The sequence below is a fragment of the Pectinophora gossypiella genome, chromosome 13, assembly GCF_024362695.1.
Source record: "Pectinophora gossypiella chromosome 13, ilPecGoss1.1, whole genome shotgun sequence".
In the NCBI taxonomy this organism is placed as follows: Eukaryota; Metazoa; Arthropoda; class Insecta; order Lepidoptera; family Gelechiidae; genus Pectinophora; species Pectinophora gossypiella.
Genome location: NC_065416.1, coordinates 11,223,883 through 11,244,870, shown reverse-complemented (window position 1 = coordinate 11,244,870; position 20,988 = coordinate 11,223,883). Strand labels below are relative to the sequence as shown.

At 37.6% G+C, this 20,988-nt stretch overlaps 1 protein-coding gene across 1 annotated transcript in view; it reads left to right on the top strand.

The window, feature by feature from the left end:
* The first annotated feature begins 1,497 nt into the window (after positions 1-1,497).
* The window catches only part of LOC126372013 (beta-3 adrenergic receptor-like), a 52,198-nt gene continuing 32,707 nt past the window's right edge, over positions 1,498-20,988 (top strand). Inside the window, exons 1-2 of the mRNA XM_050017512.1 lie at positions 1,498-1,599; positions 2,736-2,882. Coding sequence (XP_049873469.1) covers positions 1,498-1,599; positions 2,736-2,882 — 249 coding nt within the window. The remainder of the gene's footprint in view (positions 1,600-2,735; positions 2,883-20,988) is intronic.

Here is a 20,988-nt window from a genome sequence, read left to right as displayed (position 1 = left end):
AAAAATGTCATCATCATCAGCTCATTAACGTCCCCACTGCTGGGGCACGGGCCTTCCCTATGGACGCCACCGAGCTCCTCTTTTGACGTGTGGTAATGTTTAACTCCTATCAAATTACATGAATATTTTAATTGAGCTTTTAGCTTATTTCAACCACCTGAACATGATTCCCAACTATTAAGATCCAGCTTAATAATAAAGCAAGCGAACTCGTTTTAATATGCCAAGCGTTTAAATCTTATTTAAATATCTGTAGATTTTAAAATAATATCAGCTTTCCATGAAAGTATTGTATTACCTATTAAATTCATCCAAATCTTCTTTCAAAGGACCTTTAATAAACATCAAGCTAAAAATCATATAAAGAGCAGCGCGTTGTCTAACACGATAATTAAACTATATATACATCTATAAGATCATCTCTATTTCCCTTTGGGGTAGGCAGAGACGACGGAATTCCAGTTTTTACGATCCGGACATACAGTCATGAGCAATATAATGTACCCACTTTAGGACTCTGTCGCACTAATATATTTGATGTTTAGTGAGATTTACTGTTCAATTTGTCAAAAAAGTTAATGTGACATGGTACCAAAGTGTATACATATTAATGCTCGTCACCGTACCACCTTCGCTTCTTCCACTCTCATTAGACTTCATGCATGCTCGCCGGTTTAGAGTACTCTTGGTCTAGCTTTTTTTTAAAACATATTCACCGACAATTAAACTTTTTATACTTAAAATCCGTGTTTGGCGGAAGTTGCATGAAAAATCGTCTCGAAACTATATGACTGAAGTATATCATATCATATAAATTATAAAGGGTGTTAATGACATCGCAAAGAAAACTTTGAGGGATGATTCAGACCATGATTCTGAGTTGATATCAAATCTACGAATTTTCTTGATTTGATATCAACTCAGAATCATGGTTGAACGCTTGAACTTGCGAATTTTCATCGCAACTGAACATTTTAAAAAACACAAAATTTTTCCATGAATTTTCCGAGACGATAATCCACTTGATATCAACTCAGAATCATGGTCGGAATTACCCCCTCATTATTTGTTACGATGTCTCTAACACCTGTATATCATATTATCTGTGACAGATAATAATAAAGAGACACGTTTGTTGATCCTTTCAATTATAATAAAAACAATATAACACCTCACTGTGTTTTCATTAACATAGTTGGCTCGACGCTCGACCATTATGGACGGCGATACGGCTCACCACCTATCACGTTGGTCTCACAGAAAGCTCGGTGAGGCGTGGATACTTAGTTCATCTTGCGATGGATGTACCTCTGACTATTTCATCAGGATATAATAGTGAGCTTATGTTATGTTTCACATATTCACAAGACATTTACAGGTAAACTTATACTAAGGTGTGCAAATGCTAATTTATCGTTTACTCTAATCAAATTAGGCATTGTATTTGACTCATTCATAGGTAAGCTTCTATTAATGAATGTATGAACTGAAACTGAAATGGAGGCTAGCGTGCTGCGAGGCAATAACTTCGCCGATGACATTGCATTTGTAGCGTGTCGCGTGTATATCACCGTTTACATGCAATATTGGAAATCGAAGGTACACCCACCGACAGACATCGTATTTTATATCCGGACAGTACCTCGTCTCAGCAAAATTTCAGTCAAGATTCGAGAATGATAAAGTTCTATTTCTGTTCTGTAGATAAAGAACGGATAAGAAATTATTGTACTTACTTTGCAAAGGTAGCTTTTCATATTGGCATGTGTTCAAAGAGATAACGTATCGTGTGGCGTGTCGTAGTGATTTATATGTAGAACGACGGAATGTCATCGCTTTAGTATCGTAACGCGCATCATGGCTACGGCTGATCCATAGCGAAACCGATACTTCGATGATCTATCACGTATCAAAACCCAGGGTTCGTTGAATAATGGGGTATTTTCCAACTAGTCAAATCAGTTACTTTTTTCTAAACGTCAAAACACGAAATTCTTATGGAATTTGTATGAAAACGCAACCTGAGACGTCATAGAAAAACGTGACAAAATGTCGCAATTATTGTTAAATTTTTCTTTATCAAAATTCATAAATAAGTTACATAGAAAAAAGAAAACGTATGTTGTCACCTTTACTAGATGTGTTTTTATTTAATAATCAGAATTTCCAGGAAGCTACCCAATTCCCGATAGACGTTATCAAATGTCCAGTCTTGGAACTAAACTCGTCGATTCCTTGACCTGTTTGGTTGTCTGGAGAACTGAACAACGATGGCAGTAGTTCAAAAAATTACTAAGTACTTACTTACTTTTTATTGTGTGGTCTGCATGGCAAGTGTGCAACTGCTTTAATTTTTCTCTTCCGGCCAAGTAATTAATGCCATGTGACGCAAATCTACAATAAGTCAAAAAAAAATCTCTCAAAATGTGTCCTTTTTGGGAGAAAGCCTAAAGTATCCTTTAGGCCTCAAACAAGAATTCAACGGATATCGCTTAAAAACCGGCTTTGTTCGGAAAGTATTTATTACAAACTTGGTAAATGCAAAGTGCATTTACTTTACAAAGTATTAACAAAACCTTTTTGACTTTCGCTCGTATACCAGTTTCAAAGATGTTTATTTCTCATTACAGATTTGTCGAGATGCTATGGAATGCAGCGTCAGCGGTGAGATGACGTCACCAGCGCCGAGGAACCTTCAAAACATGGAGTCTCAGATTAGAGAGGGACGGAAATAGGCGACTGGCGTGGAGATGAACGGGACAGATGCTCGGGGGGAGGAGGCCGCGGTGGCGCTGGCGCTGAGCGTTGCTATCACTGTGATATCTGCCATCGGACTTCTGCTGAATGCCTATATACTCTTCATTATCGTCATCACTAAACAGGTCAGTTGTTATTTAATAACTAAATATATGTATAAAAAAATGCTTTCCTTTTCCTGTTGGTATCTTAGAATGGACATCGAAGACGAGGTAGACTCCGAAAAAGATGACGGGACGATCTCGAGACTAGTGCCTACCCTACCTCACAGATATCAGGGGGGTTGAAAGGTCACATCGAAGCAATTCTTCTAAAAAAGCAATATTGTAATTTGACATTTGCGTTTAAAAGTAAGTGCGCAATGCAAACATATGTCGAATTGCTTTTTTTAACTCCTCTGGTCGCAGTTCGTTGACGACTGTGAAGGGTGAACAGATGAAGGAAACGCCTTTGTCCTGAAATGAGGCGATACCAGCTAGTAACAATATAATACAATGCACAATTCTTTATTTCACAAAAGGAATACATTGTATAGGACATGCCTAATAGTCTACCATTTATGGTCAGTCACATCTCTAGCGCGAGCAAACCAACGCGTGTCAATGTTTGGATCTTGTAATTTAATATAATACTTATCCTAAGTAATACAGTTCATTCAATTATTTGTGTGGGGTTTTATTATAATTACCAGCGCTCCCTACATACATGACACTGAAATACCAAATGAAACAAACATGCAAAAGGTAGATATGTGATTAAGTATATAGAAATTTATACCATGTTTTACGGGCTCAGAAAATAACGTACCAAAATGTAAGTATTGTACCACGGCTATAAATGATCCTATATCATTAAGAACATGACGTTGATGAGGATAAATCAGCTCCTAACTTTTGGGAATAAAATATAAATAATGTGATCAATCACGACCATTGTCAACTTACGTGCTCCGCAAAGGGTTTCGAACAAGAGTTTCAGATTTCAGGCTGGAGAAACATTGTTCTAGGTTTATTTTTTCCACGCTCGCTTACCACCGGATGTGAAGTATTTGTAACATCACGTCTGTATCCCCAAAGGTGTAGGCATGGTTGTACGTACAGTATAGCCGTTCTAGCCGGAATGATATCGGATAGACCCAGTTTTATCCAACAGGGAATGGCTGGACCTAGTTGTAGCCGGCATGATGAAGGCTAGTTTTACCCGAAAACCATCGGCTCGTACTGTGTTTAACAAAGAGTAAGTGTCTACACCTAGTTATAACCGGCTATAACTAGGTGTAGCCGCACTTCGGGTATTAGCCGTAACATACACACACATTCCTCGCCAAAATACTACCTAAAACTAATTTGTTAAAAACTAGTTCATTGATTACTAGGACGACTAGGACGACCCTAGCAGTTTTGAAAGGGCCAATGACCTTTGGATTGGTTCATGGTACTCGACCCAGTTCACCCTCTACAAACATGAGTGGACAACTGGCCCACGGTACAGAATTTCTTACGGCCAGTTGTCTCCTAACCCTGTTTAAGTCCCATGTAATTGGGGGCGAGCTTAAACTGTGAAGAACTCATGAAGCAATAGATATGAGATATGGGTATATTTTGGGTTGAATAGGTTTATTGTGTATAATAAACGGTAGCGGAAAATAAAAGTATTTCGTCGTTCACTCCATATTGGTAATTCCTTTTTATTGACGTTGGTTAATAGCGACATCTGTTACATATTTTGGTTACTAAGTTACATTTTCAAATATTGTAGAACATTGTAGGTATAACTTTATGTCTGAAGTACTTACCTCTTCATGAGAATAATGAGTCCTAAATTCATAATATAGTTTACGTAAGAAGCTTATTTTGCATGCGATAATAAACTGTATCAGCTAAGCGGTTTTCCGGGCTTGTTGGTTCAATCAATTTATTTAATCATCACTGTACTTAATTGCAGATGACAACTTTACTATAAAAGATTCCATTATCCGAAAAGTTTGACCATCGGAAGAAATTATCCTGTTGACAAATTAGTTTGACTACCCAGTTTGACCACGTGGAAGAAGGGGTTGGTTATGACATGAGGAGCTCGGTGGCGCAGCGGTTAACGCGCTTGGTCTGCGATTGTTGAAGTTAAGCAACTTTCGCAAAGGCCGGTCATAGGATGGGTGACCACAAAAAAAAAGTTTTCATCTCGAGCTCCTCCGTGCTTCGGAAGGCACGATAAGCCGTTGGTCCCGGCTGCATTAGCAGTCGTTAATAACCATCAATCCGCACTGGGCCCGCGTGATGGTTTAAGGCCCGATCTCCCTATCCATCCATGCCCGTGCCCCAGCAGTGGGGACGTTAATGGGCTGATGATGATGATGACATAACCTATATAGTAACGAAACAAACAATTAAAATCGGTTATTATTACTTGGACATCGATTTTAAACTCAGGGTTTCACAATTAGTTACATATTTTGGTTACTGACCTTCCAGGGTACGTTTCTTAAAAACAATATAGATGGCGCTGTACAGTTTTTCTCTCGTTTAACCTTCCAATCTCATGGATAACAGACATTAAGTATGCATCTTTGATATTTATTTTTGGGTATAAATGGTAACCCTTTTCATATCATCCAGGCACAATTACATCCTCCACCCATTATTATTCTGAACAAAATAAAGATAAGCAACATAATTCTATACATAATGTGATCCGAATATCAAGCAACAAATATTTCTAACTAGATGACCCGGTGAACGTCGTATCACCATATGTATTTTAGAGCCTTTTCAATACTTTTTTTTAATCAGGGAAGTGTCTATAATTTTCGCCTTTTAAACCTTCCCTAGACCTCCACAAACATTTCAATACCAAGATAAGGTAGATCCGTTCAGCCGTTCTCCGTTCCGTTCGTTCGTTCTCGTGATTTTAGTTCTGTGCAATAAAGTATATTTGATTTGATTTGATTCTCGAGTTTTAGCGAGACTAACGAACAGCAATTCATTTTTATTTATATAGAAGATATATGCTTCTACCATTCATCATCATCAGCCGTATGACGCCCACTGCTGGGCATAGGCCTCCCCCAAGGATCTCCACGACGATCGGTCCTGCGCTGCCCGCATCCAGCGGCTTCCCGCGACCTTCACCAGATCGTCGGTCCACCTTGTAGCGGGCCTACCCACTGAGCGTCGTCCGACACGTGGTCGCCACTCCAGAACCTTTCCGCCCCATCGGCCATCGGTTCTCCTCGCTATGTGTCCTGCCCACTGCCACTTCAGCTTTGCAATTCTCCGAACTATGTCGGTGACTTTAGTTCTCCTGCGGATCTCCTCATTTTTGATTCGATCGAGCAGGGAAATACCGAGCATAGCTCTCTTCATTGCCCGCTGAGCGACACCGAGCCTCCTCACGAGACCCATAGTATTCTTCTACCATTACTCTACTATTAATAATTACGTAGCCGAGTAATAATAAAATAGGTAATTATCACGTTTCTGGTGAACGTAGCCTGGAAGGAAAGTCCCTCATTGGTAAGAGAATAGTTTTTTGTTGTAGAGAATAGAATACAAAATTGCTATAGCGAACACTCCACCATGCTACTCGTGATATCTTTTAGTCGACTTCTACAATAGGTAGTATAATGACCAAAATTATTAAAAAAATGGAAAATTCAATGATTTCATAATTTGAAAGAAAGAAAGACACATTTATTACTCCCGGACACCACAGAGACAGACATACAGGTAAGTACATTACATTCAACACAGGACAGAAACCACACGGAAATCAATACACAAAAAAGAACATGGAACATGGCATGGTTTTTTTAAGTGGGTCGTATATCTTTTTGCCATTCGCAGTGGAGACGATGGGCCCATGGGGCCCTGAGGCGAAATTGTTTTTGAGTGACATTTCGGCGCGTTTCATTGAGGCAACTGGCGATCCGAGAGCTGGCAGCTATTTTGCGCAGAGAATAGGCCTGGCAGTTCAGAGGGGAAATGTTGCCAGCGTTTTGGGCGCTCTGCCTCAGAGTGGCGCGCTGGAGGAGATATTATATTTATAATAAGCTAGTATTGTTATTATTAGATCGTTATTATATTCATTTTTCTTTATTAAAATTCTTAAATAAGCTTAATAAAAGAACACCAAGATCAAAAATTTGCCATTGTGACTGTTGTTTACTAATTTTGTCCTTAATTTCGTGAACGACAATCCATTATATTCTGCTACTACAAAACCTTCAAACTTAATTTATCATAATCTGAATTCTGTTGCCGATGTTACTCACATTCATCATTGTACTAAAATGAACAGGGTTGTGCGTATAAATAAGTTGTGACCTGAATCGTACAATTTAAATACACGGTGATTAGTTTAATTTATTTGTGTTGATCACAATTATTATGATCCTTTTGTCGTATAGAAACCAGAAGGAGTGTAGAGCAAAGGAAGATAAAGATATTTTTTTTAAAGATAAATAAAGATTAGGTACAGTTATAAATAATAGTTGCAGTTATAGTTGCAAATTACGTCTCCCAAATTGTTGCCTTTGCAGGAATATACACATTTCACACAGGCAATGAAATAACATAAGAGAGAGAAGACAATAATACAGACCATGATTCTGAGTTGACATCAAGTAGAATTTTCCGTCGCAAAAGTATACCTAGAACTAAAAATAATTTAAAAACCACCAAAACTTTCATGAATTTTCTGACAGGAAATTCCACTTGATATCAACTCAGAATCATGGTCTGAATCATCCCTCTCAGTATTCATTACGGTGTCACTAACATTCACACCTGCTTGTATGGCTACCTGTACGCACTCGTACGTGGGGTAAGTGACATCGTAACGAATACTGAGGGGGATGATTTTGCTCATTATTCTGAGCTAATATCAAGTGAAATTTCCCATCGCAAAAGTATAGAATTGAAAATATAAAAAAAAACATGAATTTTGCGACGGAAATATCCACTTGATATTAACTCTGAACCATCCCCCTCAGTATTCGTTACGATTTCACTAACACCCTGTATAACATGTTTGTGCAAATTCTATAGTAACAAGTAATTGATTATGACACGTTGGAAACATGGAATCTTGATGCAGTAACTCAATATCTTAAAACTACCACAAAATTCAAACAAGTCGGTGATGAGACATATTTATTCACATAAACATTATTGTCATTCGGTGTAGGAAATAGAAGATGAATAAAAAATATTTATTCAGCAAAACATAAATCTACATTTATCAGAAATAATTAAATCACGAGTACTTAATAACAAAACATAAATTAAGCTCTTAGCCATAGAGGCAGCCAATCAGCTCGCGACACCAAACACTTCAGGACCCCGATACCGACCCCGCCAGCGTGGTCGACGACTTCCCTCAATCAGCGCGTATCGCTATCGACCCACTAGCGTCGGATTATTTCTTTAAAATATTTTTCCTCTGGGCACCCTCAAGCCTGTTGTCTTAAACGATGTACCGGGTGAGAGCCTTCAGCGCACCCCATTTGTCCGGCCAAGTAGTTAATGCGAACTGCGGCAAAATTAAGCTCACGACTATATTCCAGAGTTACATCCATCGCAAGATGAACGGAATGCCCATGCTTTACCGAGCTCAGCTCAGCAAATGTCATAGCCTAAAAATGCAATGCAAAAGTCCTACATTAAGAGTACCCAGAGCTTATATACCTAAGCCTAATTAAGAAGCAGGATCAAGCCAAGCCACAAAGATGGTTCCTTTCTTTGAGATTCACTTTAATTAATTCCTAAGTTTTAATTAAAACTCGCGAATTGGGCCCCATGTTCTTTGGCATATATTAAATATTATACGAAGGGAGTTTAGCCTTAGGATGAAGAATAATATGGAAAATTTTGATACTTTGTAGTTTTAGAAGATAATTAATCTTAGCTAATTTCTTTATAATTATAAGAGAAAAAGTATATTTCGAAACGAGACCAAATAGTTTTATTAATTAGGCACTTTCGCAAGTTTCAAATGAACTCAAAAAATGAAATAAAAATTAAAAACTCTAACAAATATATTAAAAACGTTTTAATTAATGTAAACAAAGCGACTACGACTGGTAGAAACCCAAACGCGATAAGGCAATGATTTGCGTGAACAAATCCTTTTTGTAAATTATTGCTTTACATATTTCATATGATTGCCTGGAAGAAATTGCCGCGTGAGCAATAAGGCCGCCTGTTGTGCCTTTCTGTATTTGTCCTTATCTTTTTATCTTGTGTCAATTATGCTCAATAAAGCATTTTATCTATCTATCTATCTATATTATAAGTGACTTTTGTTGTAAACGAATGTATTCAAAAATAGAATTGATCTTGAATCTAAATTTCGATTGTAGCGGTAAATTGTAGCGGATTTCCCAACGGCATTCGATGTACAATAGAATAAAATGAAATATGTATTTACTGGGGACCTACATACATTTTTTTTACGTAACTTATTGTAGATTTGCCGCAGATGGCATTAACTACTTGGCCGGATAAATGAGGAGCGCTGAAGGCTCTCACCCGGTACAACGTTTAAGACAACAGGCCTGAGGGTGCCCAGTTGGGCGCGACCTACTTACATACACATAAGCTCACGACTCCATTCCCAATTGGGGTAGTCAGAACCGCCACCCATCCCAGGATTCTCATTCTTCTTTTCAGATTAATCAGGCATTTTTATTTTTAATTATTTTTTTCAAGTATAAAATAGTAAGTATTATGCATAGGCACTTTAAACTACAGACAATTCTAGAATAATCAGGTTTAAGTATACAGTTACGTTCTTATTTTATCTTGGAAGGAAACTTATTCAACAATAATAAGATACTTAAATAAAATAATTATCAGTTTTTGTTGACATTGGCAACGAAACTGACTTAAAAGTAAAAATACTTACTAAATTGTAAATAAATATTTCCAACTTTAGTATACACTTATAACTTATCTGAACAAAGGAAACTTGAAACTAAGTTTTGAGTAGGTATTGTGTTAAACTCCGTTGTAAACTGTTTGCGGCAGAACTCAGTTGAGTTAACACATCTCTGACAAAGCAAATGTACTGAAATTCTGAGTACAAGTGGGTATATGGTACAACTGGCTACTTAAAGTTAGCTACTTCTTCTAGTTACTCATATGTACACATTTGTCTATATTAATTTTAAAAATACATGTGTTTGTGCTTAAACTTGGTTGTACGACAAATACAATTAAAATCACATTTGAAATAGAATTAATTGTATTATAACGACCGACAGCGTCTGTGGTCTAGTGGTTCGTTGGGCTCACGATCTGGAGGTCCGGGTTCAATTCCCGATGGGGACATTGTCGAAATCACCTTGTGAGAATGTCTTTGTTTGGTAAGGACATTGCAGGCTTGTGTCACTTAATTGTCCGAAAAAGTAAGATGATTCCGTGCTTCGGAGGGCACGTTAAGCCGTTGGTCCCGGCTACTAGCCGTAAAATACCTCCACCAACCCGCAGTGGAGTAGCGTGGTGTAGTATGCTCCATGCCCTCTCCGGTTGATTAAGGGGAGGAAGCAAGAGAAGTGTGTCAGGATCGAAGCAAATGGAATTCCATAGCCTCTGCTTATCCCAAAGCAGAATTAAAGCAGAACAAATTAAGCTCTTGCAACCGAGATTTCCAGACACAATTGTTAAACATGAAGTTTGGATATTAAAAGGACATTCGATCACGAACTTTCCCAGAAATGGCATTTTCCTGGATGGTACGTATAAGACCGCAACAAATTATAGGAATAAGGTGAGTCCTTTTCCCGGTAGTGAGATCTAGACACGCGCGTGTCAAGCCAAGTTCAAGTAACAGAACTGGCGAGCAGCACCCTGTGTTACACGAACCATTTGGAGCCACTTTCGACCCCCTGCATGTACGAAAACTAGCCAAGTCGAACCTTAGGCTACAATATTATTTTCTGAACTTATAAGAAATTACTATTTTTGATGTTGTTATAAATAAATTTCAGGACTGACCATTGAACTTGGCACCCATTCAGATCTCACTTCTTTTGTCGTTGAAGTCAACAACCATCATCATCATCATCATCAGCCGTACGACGCCCACTGCTGGGCATAGGCCTCCCCCAAGGATCTCCACGACGATCGGTCCTGCGCTGCCCGTATCTAGCGGCTTCCGGCGACCTTCACCAGATCGTCGGTCCCCCTTGTAGCGGGCTTACCCACTGAGCGTCGTCCGACACGTGGTCGCCACTCCAGAACCCTTCCGCCCCAGCGGCCATCGGTTCTCCTCGCTATGTGTCCTGCCCACAGCCACTTCAGCTTTGCAATTCTCCGAGTTATGTCGGTGACTTTAGTTCTCCTGCGGATCTCCTCATTTCTGATTCGATCGAGCAGGCAAGTCAACAACCAAGGCTTAGGTATTTATTATATTGAACTTGGCTCTCATTTCACATTTATGGTTTTGTTGAGATCTTATAGACTGAAATAGAGTAGAAGAGCAATTAAGAAACTTCCGATTTAGCTTTAAATTTAACAGAGGCCTTACTCAGAGCATTTAAAGGCTTCACATGCCTTTCAGGGCACAGAGGAAGTCAAGAGAAATCACTCAATGGTTGACCACATACGAGATTACTTAAATTTGTTCAACGAAGTAACTGGCGTGAGCTGGAATTTGCAATTAATTTATTCGGCTTTCATCTAAAGTTTGCACCAAGAGTTTTCCTTTAGATAGACAAAACCGCCATCTAAGTGAACGGAGATACTAAGTAAATCCTAAGCAAAGTTTAGTTTACATAATTATTATTGAACAATCTTTTAACATTTTGTAACATAATGGCGCTAAATCCTACAGACACCATCTAATTTTAAGTTATACCTGTCATTTTCTTCTCCGCCGAAAAGGAATGAGACGAGTAAATTTATGGAACACACGTCAATTTTAGGTCGAAATTTCTAAAAATGTACATTGGTCAATAACCCAAAGAGCACTCCAGTCCGCGGAGGCCCTTGTTGTATATGTCAATAACCCGACAAAATTAAGTTTACTGCACACGTCTAACGGGTTGCATACCAAAAAAAAAAAACAAAAATATTTATTTTTCAAAATTGGCTTAAGTACAAAGTTAGCGCTTTTTGAACGTCAAAAAATTTAATTACATATTATGTAACTAGCTGTTATACTACTACCACATCGGAATCTGTAACGCTGAGGGAAAGACGTGGCCAGAAAACCTCCCAGCACAGGGCCCTAGTCCTACTGTTTCATGTTTTCCTTTCTTTTCTTTTTTTAAATCCAGTTTGTATTACATCATTTATAGACTTAAATACAATGGTATTCCAATTACAGTTGGTGGAAGGAAAGTGAAAAATAAAGAGTTTATGTGACCAATGAAATACCTATTTGATTCGCCCGGGTTATTTATTAATTCTATTACTATTTTTACATCACTTTTTTAAAAACATTATAACTGCAATATGGCAGCACCTTAATAACAGCTTTGCAATTCACGTTAATAATTCCTGGCATTCAAAACATGCCTGTGAAGAGAAGGGTAACCCCTATTTGCATCCTTTGACTTACAAAATAATGATCAAAATGTGGGCAAAACCACAAAGCACTGCCGACAACTTGCGGTCGCACTGCGTATTAATATCCTAAAATGGCTAATAGTACCTATAGTAATGAATTATTACCGCCTTGTTATAAAAATAATGACGAAAGATAATACCAGGGGGACAAAAAGCAGTGGGCATAGTGTGCTAACCGATTATTAGGTTAAACAATGTATTTTTTATTATTACTACACTAACATAGTTTCTAAGTTTCTTTTTTGTGACTATCACGACCTACGTTGCCTAATTATGGTCAATATAAATAAATAAAATAAAAATGAATGAAGACGGATCGAAGAAATTCAACTAAAAAGCAATATTGCGCATATAAAAGTAAGCGCGCAATATCAAGAAATGACAAATAGCAATATTGCTTTTTTAGATGAATTGCTTTGATGTGGCCTTTTTAAATCCCCAGGTTTAAAATATTACTATTATCCGTACCACGAAAGAAGTACCCAGGCCGTGGCACTAATGTCGCAGATTTTACACGGAAAAATCTTTTGACTTCTTTCGTAGTGCGGAATACACCTTAAACCTTAAACCTGATATATTAACTTCAGTCTTCATTAATGTAATAAGTCGGATAGTGTATAGTCGCAGAATAAAAAATAATTAAGAATGGCTATGGAGGAGCGGATCCTGTTGTCACAGGTGTTTTTGCACTTACTAGCAGGCTCCAACCCTGATTATTGTTAATTAAGGTTATTGTAAACGAAATAAACTTTATTTTATTTTATAACTCTCGGCACGGTGACACAGATCACCGTACTAGAAACCGTCGTATTTCCCCGAGGTCAACCACGCTTGATATGCACATTTCATTCCTCATTTGACATCATCTGTGGTTCAAGCCGTGTTGAGCACACGTAGGTACTTCAAGCAGCAATTCAGTCGAGCAAGCCACTGGAGTGTGGTGACGTTTAAGCTTACAGACACCCATTTGCGAGGCCCTTTTTTAGGTCTTCAACATTTACACGACTGTCATAAACAGTAAGTATATCATTCTAAAGCCCAGATTTGCAGGCACAATAGTTAAACAACGGGTTTTGAATTTTAAAATATGAACATCGGTTACAACGACTGTACAAGTCCCATTGCTGGGAATACGGAAAATCAAATAAGGTACTTATTTGATATCAGAACTTCCTTACAAAACTTGACTGGCAATATTTGATGTTATTTATGGTTAATGCTTTCTGGTTCTGATGTACTGTATTGATATTGCTATCCTTGTCTCGGGTGCATACGTCATCTGAATACAGAGCAAGACAGTCTGTCAATATTAGACGGTCTGTCTGAACAGAGTGATGGTGTGTTGGCGACTCAAATCATGGCACTATACAAAAGGAGTGTGTACAACTTTTTGATTAGGTCGTTCGGGTAGGACACAGATCACGGGTCATTAACCTTTCTGGAATCAAACCACCACCTGATATGGTAGACTGTTCTGTCCAGGTATAATAAAAAGTAGGCCATCTTGCCCCTAGCTTTGACCCCGTGCGCGGTTGCACTGCGGCGATTTTTGCTCACTTATGCGCGCCTTACCCCACTTTACGCCTTGCTGCTCATCGCGGATTAGTAATCTTCTCAGGTTTCACCCCAGTTATTCACTCGATGAACTCTCCGTCTATAAGTTGGGGAAACGCTTGACTTGCGTTTCCGAGCCTAAGGCGGAGCACGCTTAGATACGCGCTTCGGTAAGCTTTATATTTTTAGATTGGATATCTTGTATATGTCGTGGCCAGATCTTAGATTTGTAATTTCATGATCTATTCAACCATTCCATGAAATGGTCGTATTTCATGAAATAGCCAACTTAAGCTAACCTAGTATATTTGAAACGTCGACGTTTACGCGCTTTTTTAAAAAAGCATATTCGGAGGAGGTATTTTTTTTTCGTTTTCAGGTAATCAACAGCTTAATAATATACATCAGCAGTGTTTATTAATACTTGGTATACGCTAAGTCAATAACAGAATACCTCAACTTAATTGCATAGAAATTAAAAAATAAAAATCGTAAGTACTTATCACTAATTTAAGAGCCACGCTCTTGTCGGTGTAGTATTTCTCTCCATGCTACTTTTTACGGAAAAAATGTGTTTTCCCTCTTGTCTTCTGCCCCGCAGTACTCTGTCTGACGCGAGTGGGATGGCGCCCAGAGTAGTCTATTTCAAAGTCGTATTAAGATTCCCTGTCCTCCGCCTCTGAATAGTACCGTCAGTTACTGCTGCCCTCACTTAGGTTCTAGGTTAAAGTCACTGTGACCTAACCCTTCCGATCTGCATTGCCGTACCGATGGCGTCCATCTCCGCATCTGCCACCGTTGAGGTCTTCACCTGTAACCCTGGGCAAGGGTTCTACGTTATACCCAGACCTACGTATTAATAAGTGCCAATGCATAATGTTATTTCTGAGAGAAGAATGAAAAATAATTATCTAAAGAGGACAGAAGTGGAGACCAGTGCATTTTTGTTAACAAAATCTTGCAGTAGACACGCTAGTTTTAATCCAGATGAAAATTTTGTGTCATTTTTTAAATTAATTGAATGAAATCGAGGTTTTTTTTTGAAGAAAAATAAGGCGCTTATGTCAGATGTCATAACATCGCCTTCTTTTCATCGTCTTCTTTTGATTCAAGCAATTAATTACCTTAAGCCAAAGATGAAGGAAACTAGCATCTAGAGGTCTAATGACTGAACATTTGCTTAAAATGTATTCTTTACCTTAAGACCAAATTGAAAGACATATTTAATTTGATAAGACAGTATAACTCTACACAGACCTATTAAGTTCATTATACGGATCAACAAGTCAATTCCTCAGACGTGACGAGGCAAACACAAGCCTGGGAACTTAAGATAAGACTGCAGCCGTCTTAAGACGCTGGGTTGCCATGCGGGATTAATTAAGTAAAAGGGAAACGTAGGTTAATAGAGCCACGACAATTTCTTGTGTGGGAAATGGTCTTTCAAAAGTGTTCGTATTATACGTAGGTGTATATTTTTTTCTCATACATACTGGTCGTGTGGTGTTTAGAGCCGTAATTTCAGTCACATTTGTTACGTTATCGAAAAGTGCGTTAATTTATAAAGAATTAACAATTCTTCTTCTTTCGTGTGGATTATGTGAGGAGGATTACCAACCTCAGCCGGGTCTACATGATGACCGCGCCGCGAGCGGCGCGAATTATATCAAGCGCTTCGACTAATAAACGATACGAATGCTATCTACGTAGATGGACGTCAAACGGCTATTGGTCGAAGGCTTCGATATAATTCGCGCCGCGCTCGGCGCGGTGGCCGTGCAGAGCCTACAGGAGGAATTAATAATAAAAAAATAAGTAAATTTAAAGAGTGTCCTTCTTAGACTTTATGATGTAGCAGACCAAAATGTAGTTCATAACGAGGGTCCAGTTGCTGCAGAAGAAAACTGTCAAATATATCGTGCCATGCATGGATATCGTATATAAAAAAAAATAGACTACTAATCTCTGTAAAAAAGGGAACGCGGCGCATCTTGTCACTAAGCGATCGCGTGTCAAGATCGAATTTAGTCGAAATGGGCGTAATGACGACACTGTACAACGGATATTGTTCTTTATTTAAACATTACATCTTAATTTGAGGGTACTAACTTCTAAGTTACATTAAATAGGTACTATAGTACCTACATAATTTAATGTATACAGTTCGGTCGCGTTTTTAGAAAAAGACTTAGTGATTGTGAGTCTATTTCTTTATAGTATGCCATGCGTATACTGTGAATAGGGTATAACATTTATATTAAAATGATTGACGTCTAGATCTTTCCTAACTCTTCTTCACTTCATATTTGTTAAGGTTAACAGATCTCGGAATAAAGAATGTTTATGCCTTTCAATCAAAGTAGAAAACTAAAATGGTTTTGATAAAAATATATTTGACGAGACAAAAAATAAAGACGGGACAACTTATAACGAAGTTACAAACACGAAACAACATAATTACACAATAAATTCACGAACACAAAACATTTAATAAATATCACGATATGATTGTGGATTTAATTAATACAATTAACTTGTCAGTTGAAGTGCTAATACTTGAGAGACTCGCTGTATCTATACTAGGAATTGGACTGGTAGCTAATATCGTTGTTCCTACTTTACTAACTTTTGAATCTTCTGTTATAGGAATTTCACTCAAAGCAAAAAAGTCGTTGAATCTTTTTATAACAGTTATAATTTTTTTTATCAAGCTGGCTGTTTCGTCATTGTTTTCACTAGTATTATTCTTCTTAGTTTTAAAATTTGTATTGATATTATTATTATCGTCTTTTCTATTACTTTTAGTATCAGTGTTTATTCCATCGTTGTTGGGGTTAAGAATACTCCTTCTCTTACGAACGGGAAGTCCCTTTATGTCGTCATCTTCGTATTCTTTGACTTCTGGTTCATTCAGGGTGTTAAGGAGATCATTTTCTTTATCGTTGCTGTGTGACAAGTATATTAATTTGTTAATTAAGTTTTAAAATAGAGTATTTCAATTCATAGTACAAAGGGGTTGAGTGATAGAGTGAGAAACAGTGTGATTAGTGAGATTAGATTAGAGATGTGGTGTAAAAGACGATATAGTGACTAGGATTGAGAAGGAAATGTTAGGTTGGTTTGGACACGTAGAGCGGATGAAGGATAATAGAATTGCAAAAGCGGTATATAAAGCGAAAGTTGATGGTAGGGCTGGCAGAGGAAGACCGAGAAGGACTTACGATGACCAAATTGGAGATGTCCTTAGAAAAGGTTCAATACGATCTACTCTGAACCGGCGTGCGTGTATGAAGCGATTGATGAATGTGGAGGAAGCAAGAGAAGTGTGTCAGGATCGAAGCAAATGGAATTCTATAGTCTCTGCTTACCCCGGTGGGAAATAGGCGTGAGTTTATGTATGTATGTATGTAGTACAAAGGGAATGTATCCTATGTATGTTTGGGGTAAACCGAAGAGAAATCACTTAAGCAGATTTGTATGCGATTTAAAGATAAGCTTCCCAAGATTGAGTCATTAGTTTATTAGTTATGTAAGATCTAAGGAGTATAACTTTTTTCAATACATACATACATCAACTTAAGCGTATAATTTAAAAAATCTGTATCGTTATATTAAATCGTTATTTTGACATATATCTCCTGCGCACTCTTGATAAATGCAAAGAAAACTAAAGGCTTTAATATTTTCTAAATATTTGAGGCTATTTATTACCTAGTTAACACATAGGCTACTTCAATTGACAACCTATTTAAATGACATACTTTTTACGAAACGTCAAAATGAAATTTTCTCTTTGAAGTTCGTATGGAAATACTCATGAACTACTGCCCTGTGACGTCATCAATAAAAGCGGTCAATTCTTATTAATTCATAAATAAAATTAGAAAAGAAGTCGCAAACAAAAATGAGATTGATTTTCGATCACCTTAGATTGGCTTCTATTTCTAGATAAGTATTTTATCAGCGTCAAATATGATGCTGTAATAGTTCGTAAGTGACGAAAAAAACTTTTTTTTACGCGTCTTATTGTAGATTTGCCGCAGATGGCATTAACTACTTGGCCGGACAAATGGGGAGCGCTGAAGGCCACCTGGTCTGAAGGCCCTCACCCGGTTAACGAAACAAACCAAACCTTATTACTTTATAAACTGATCTAAAATTACGTGTACTTACTCTGAAAGATCAGTCTGATCACCGTAGGATTTCCTTAAGTTCATTAGCAGTTTGGTTGTAGTGCTCTCTGTCTGGACAGTTGGGACAATGTCAACAAGTTTTCGTGTTGGGGCCATGGCGGGTGGTATCGAGGCTCGGGGCCTGGGAGTTTCTATCAATGGCAGGGTTTGCAAAGGCGATATCACCGGGGTGGCTGGTCGAGGGTTATACCTAAAGTAGGAAAAGAGTATAATGAATAATGAGTTAACTTATTAAAAAACAGAAAGATCTAACAAAAAACTCACTAATGTATCAAGTTAACATAACATAGGCTCACGACTATATCTGAATTAGGGTGGTCAGAGGCGCAGAGTTACATCCATCGCAAGACGAATTAAGTACCCATATATTTAGTACTTAGACTTTTTTACTGAATAAAATACGTAAGTAGGTATTATTGTCCATAATACAATAAGTATTAATCTGGCCCTATAAGATGAACTCTGACCAATAATCAAGTATATTCAAATATTTATTGCACAGTACAATTGGGCGGCCTTATTGCTCTGAAGCAATTTCTTCCAGACAACCACTGCCAGGAATCAGCCATAAAAAACATGGATGCAGGAAGGTATAAACATTAAATTTTTACACAAATGCACTATACAGTTATGTGAAGCGTTTAGAGCGGCCTAGGCGAACGCCAAAGTAGTTTGAAATTAGGTTTGGCTACTACTCTCGTACGGTCACGAGCACTAATGTACCTATTAGACTCTTTGGTACCATGTCACATTAACTTTTTTTGGCAAATAGGGTAGTTTCCAACTAATCAAATCAGTTACTTTTTTATAAACGTCAAAACACGAAATTTCTATTGAATTTGTTTGAAAAAGCGACATGTGACGTCATTGAAAAACGTGACAAAATTACGCGCTTATTATTTCAATTTTCAATAAAATTCATAAATAATTTAACGGGAAAAATTAAATCGTTTTTTGTCACTTTTAGATCTGTCTTTATTTAGTAATCAGAATTTCATAATTTATCTTTGACCTAGGAAACTACCCAATTGAACTGCGCGTGTCACTAAATGTACAATATGTCAGTGTGTCAGGGCTCTAAAGTGGACACAAATGATGGATTACATTTCTTATTCAGATAGACAGGAATTACCCAATTACTTACGGACAACGGACGTGAGTTTATTTGTGTATGTACGTAATTTATTGTACACAGGAGAACATAAAACACAATTTAACAACTAAAAGAGAGATACAAAGCACTAAATAATAAATAAATAAAACTTCTTTTTTTCTTATTTGTCGAATTTTATACACACAGTCATATACTACTGTGTCACGGTATACTGATCTTCTATTCTGCAGAGTGTGATAAAGTTATCGTGATAGTGTCGATAAGTTTTATCGAAATCGACAAGTTTGTCATTTTCCCTAACATGCGTGTCATGATCGATAAAATTACCGTCACGATAAACGTTTATCACGTCGAAAAATCGATGTATACGGTCACGAGCATTAATATGTATACACTTTGGTACCATGTCACATTAACTTTTTTGACAAATTGAACTGTAAGTCTCACTAAATGTCAAATATGTTAGTGCGACAGAGTCCTAAAGTGGGTACATTATATTGCTCATGCATGACTGTACATAGACGCTAATTTGTAAAAAAAATATTTTTGTATTTTTGTGTTGAATTCTTTGTCAAATTCACAGAGACATAAGATCATGACTATATCCCAATTGGGGTAGTCAGAGGTACATCAGTCGCAAGATGAGCTAAGTACCAACACCGCACCGAGCTCTCTGTTAGACCAACGTAATAGGTGGTACGTAGGTGGTGGTGGTGGTAACCATCGCGAGTCGAGTTTACGATGGCGATGATTGGTGGAAAAAGATGTCCATACCATTTTGCAGGGTCATAGTTAGGGTCCGGGTGGTGTCCTATCTTCTTCAGTATTACGTCATCAGCCTCACTGGGTGGAAGTGGTGTAAATGTTGCATATGGCGCAATCTTCGGATACCGATAGTACGTCACCTAAACGTTAAAAAAAGTAAACTAGCGAATACCTCCAAGAAAAAAGAACCTAAAAGTAACATGTCTTTTTTAATATTTATGATTTACTATTTGTTATACTGGTAAGTACAATTATTTATTACAATTCTATACAAAATAATATACATATAATTATGTAAAATTAACAATTCAACACCTTATGTAAAAAATATTATTATTATACAGGGTGTTAGTGACATCGTAACGGATACTAAGGGGGATGATTTAGACCATGATTCTGAGTTGATATCAAGAGGAATTTCCTGTCGGAAAATCTATGATTTTTTTTTGAATTAAGTATTTACATTTCCATAGTTTTGCGACGGAAAATTCCACTTAATATCAACTGAAAATCATGGTCTGAATCAACCCTCAAAGTTTTCGTTGTCACTAAACATCCTGTATAATTCAGAAGAAAGATTGCCGTCAGTTGGAAGACTAGCGGCCCGGTGGTCGTCTGATGACTTCAATGGAACGGCGTGAAAGTTGTGGATGAGGTTAGCGCTGGACCGGAAGGGCTTAACGCGTTTTTTTCCATACACCCTTATCATCCCCTTAGGGGACGATTTCCGATATAAAAACTATCTTATATTCCTTATTAGGCCTCAAACTAACCCCATACCAAATTTAATCAAAATCAGTTCAGTCGTTTCAGTTTGAAAAGACAGTCAGATAGAACATATATAGACAGTTAGAATTGCTTTTGCATTTACATAGTAATATTAGTGTGGATTTACGAAAATATGATAGTTTCTATACATACCTGATGGTAAGTGACTATGATAAGGTGGGATACATTCACCTAGGAAATACCTATTCACTCTAGATTTTATTGTAAAAGAAACAATAGTTTACCGTGACCAAATTTGTATGCGGCG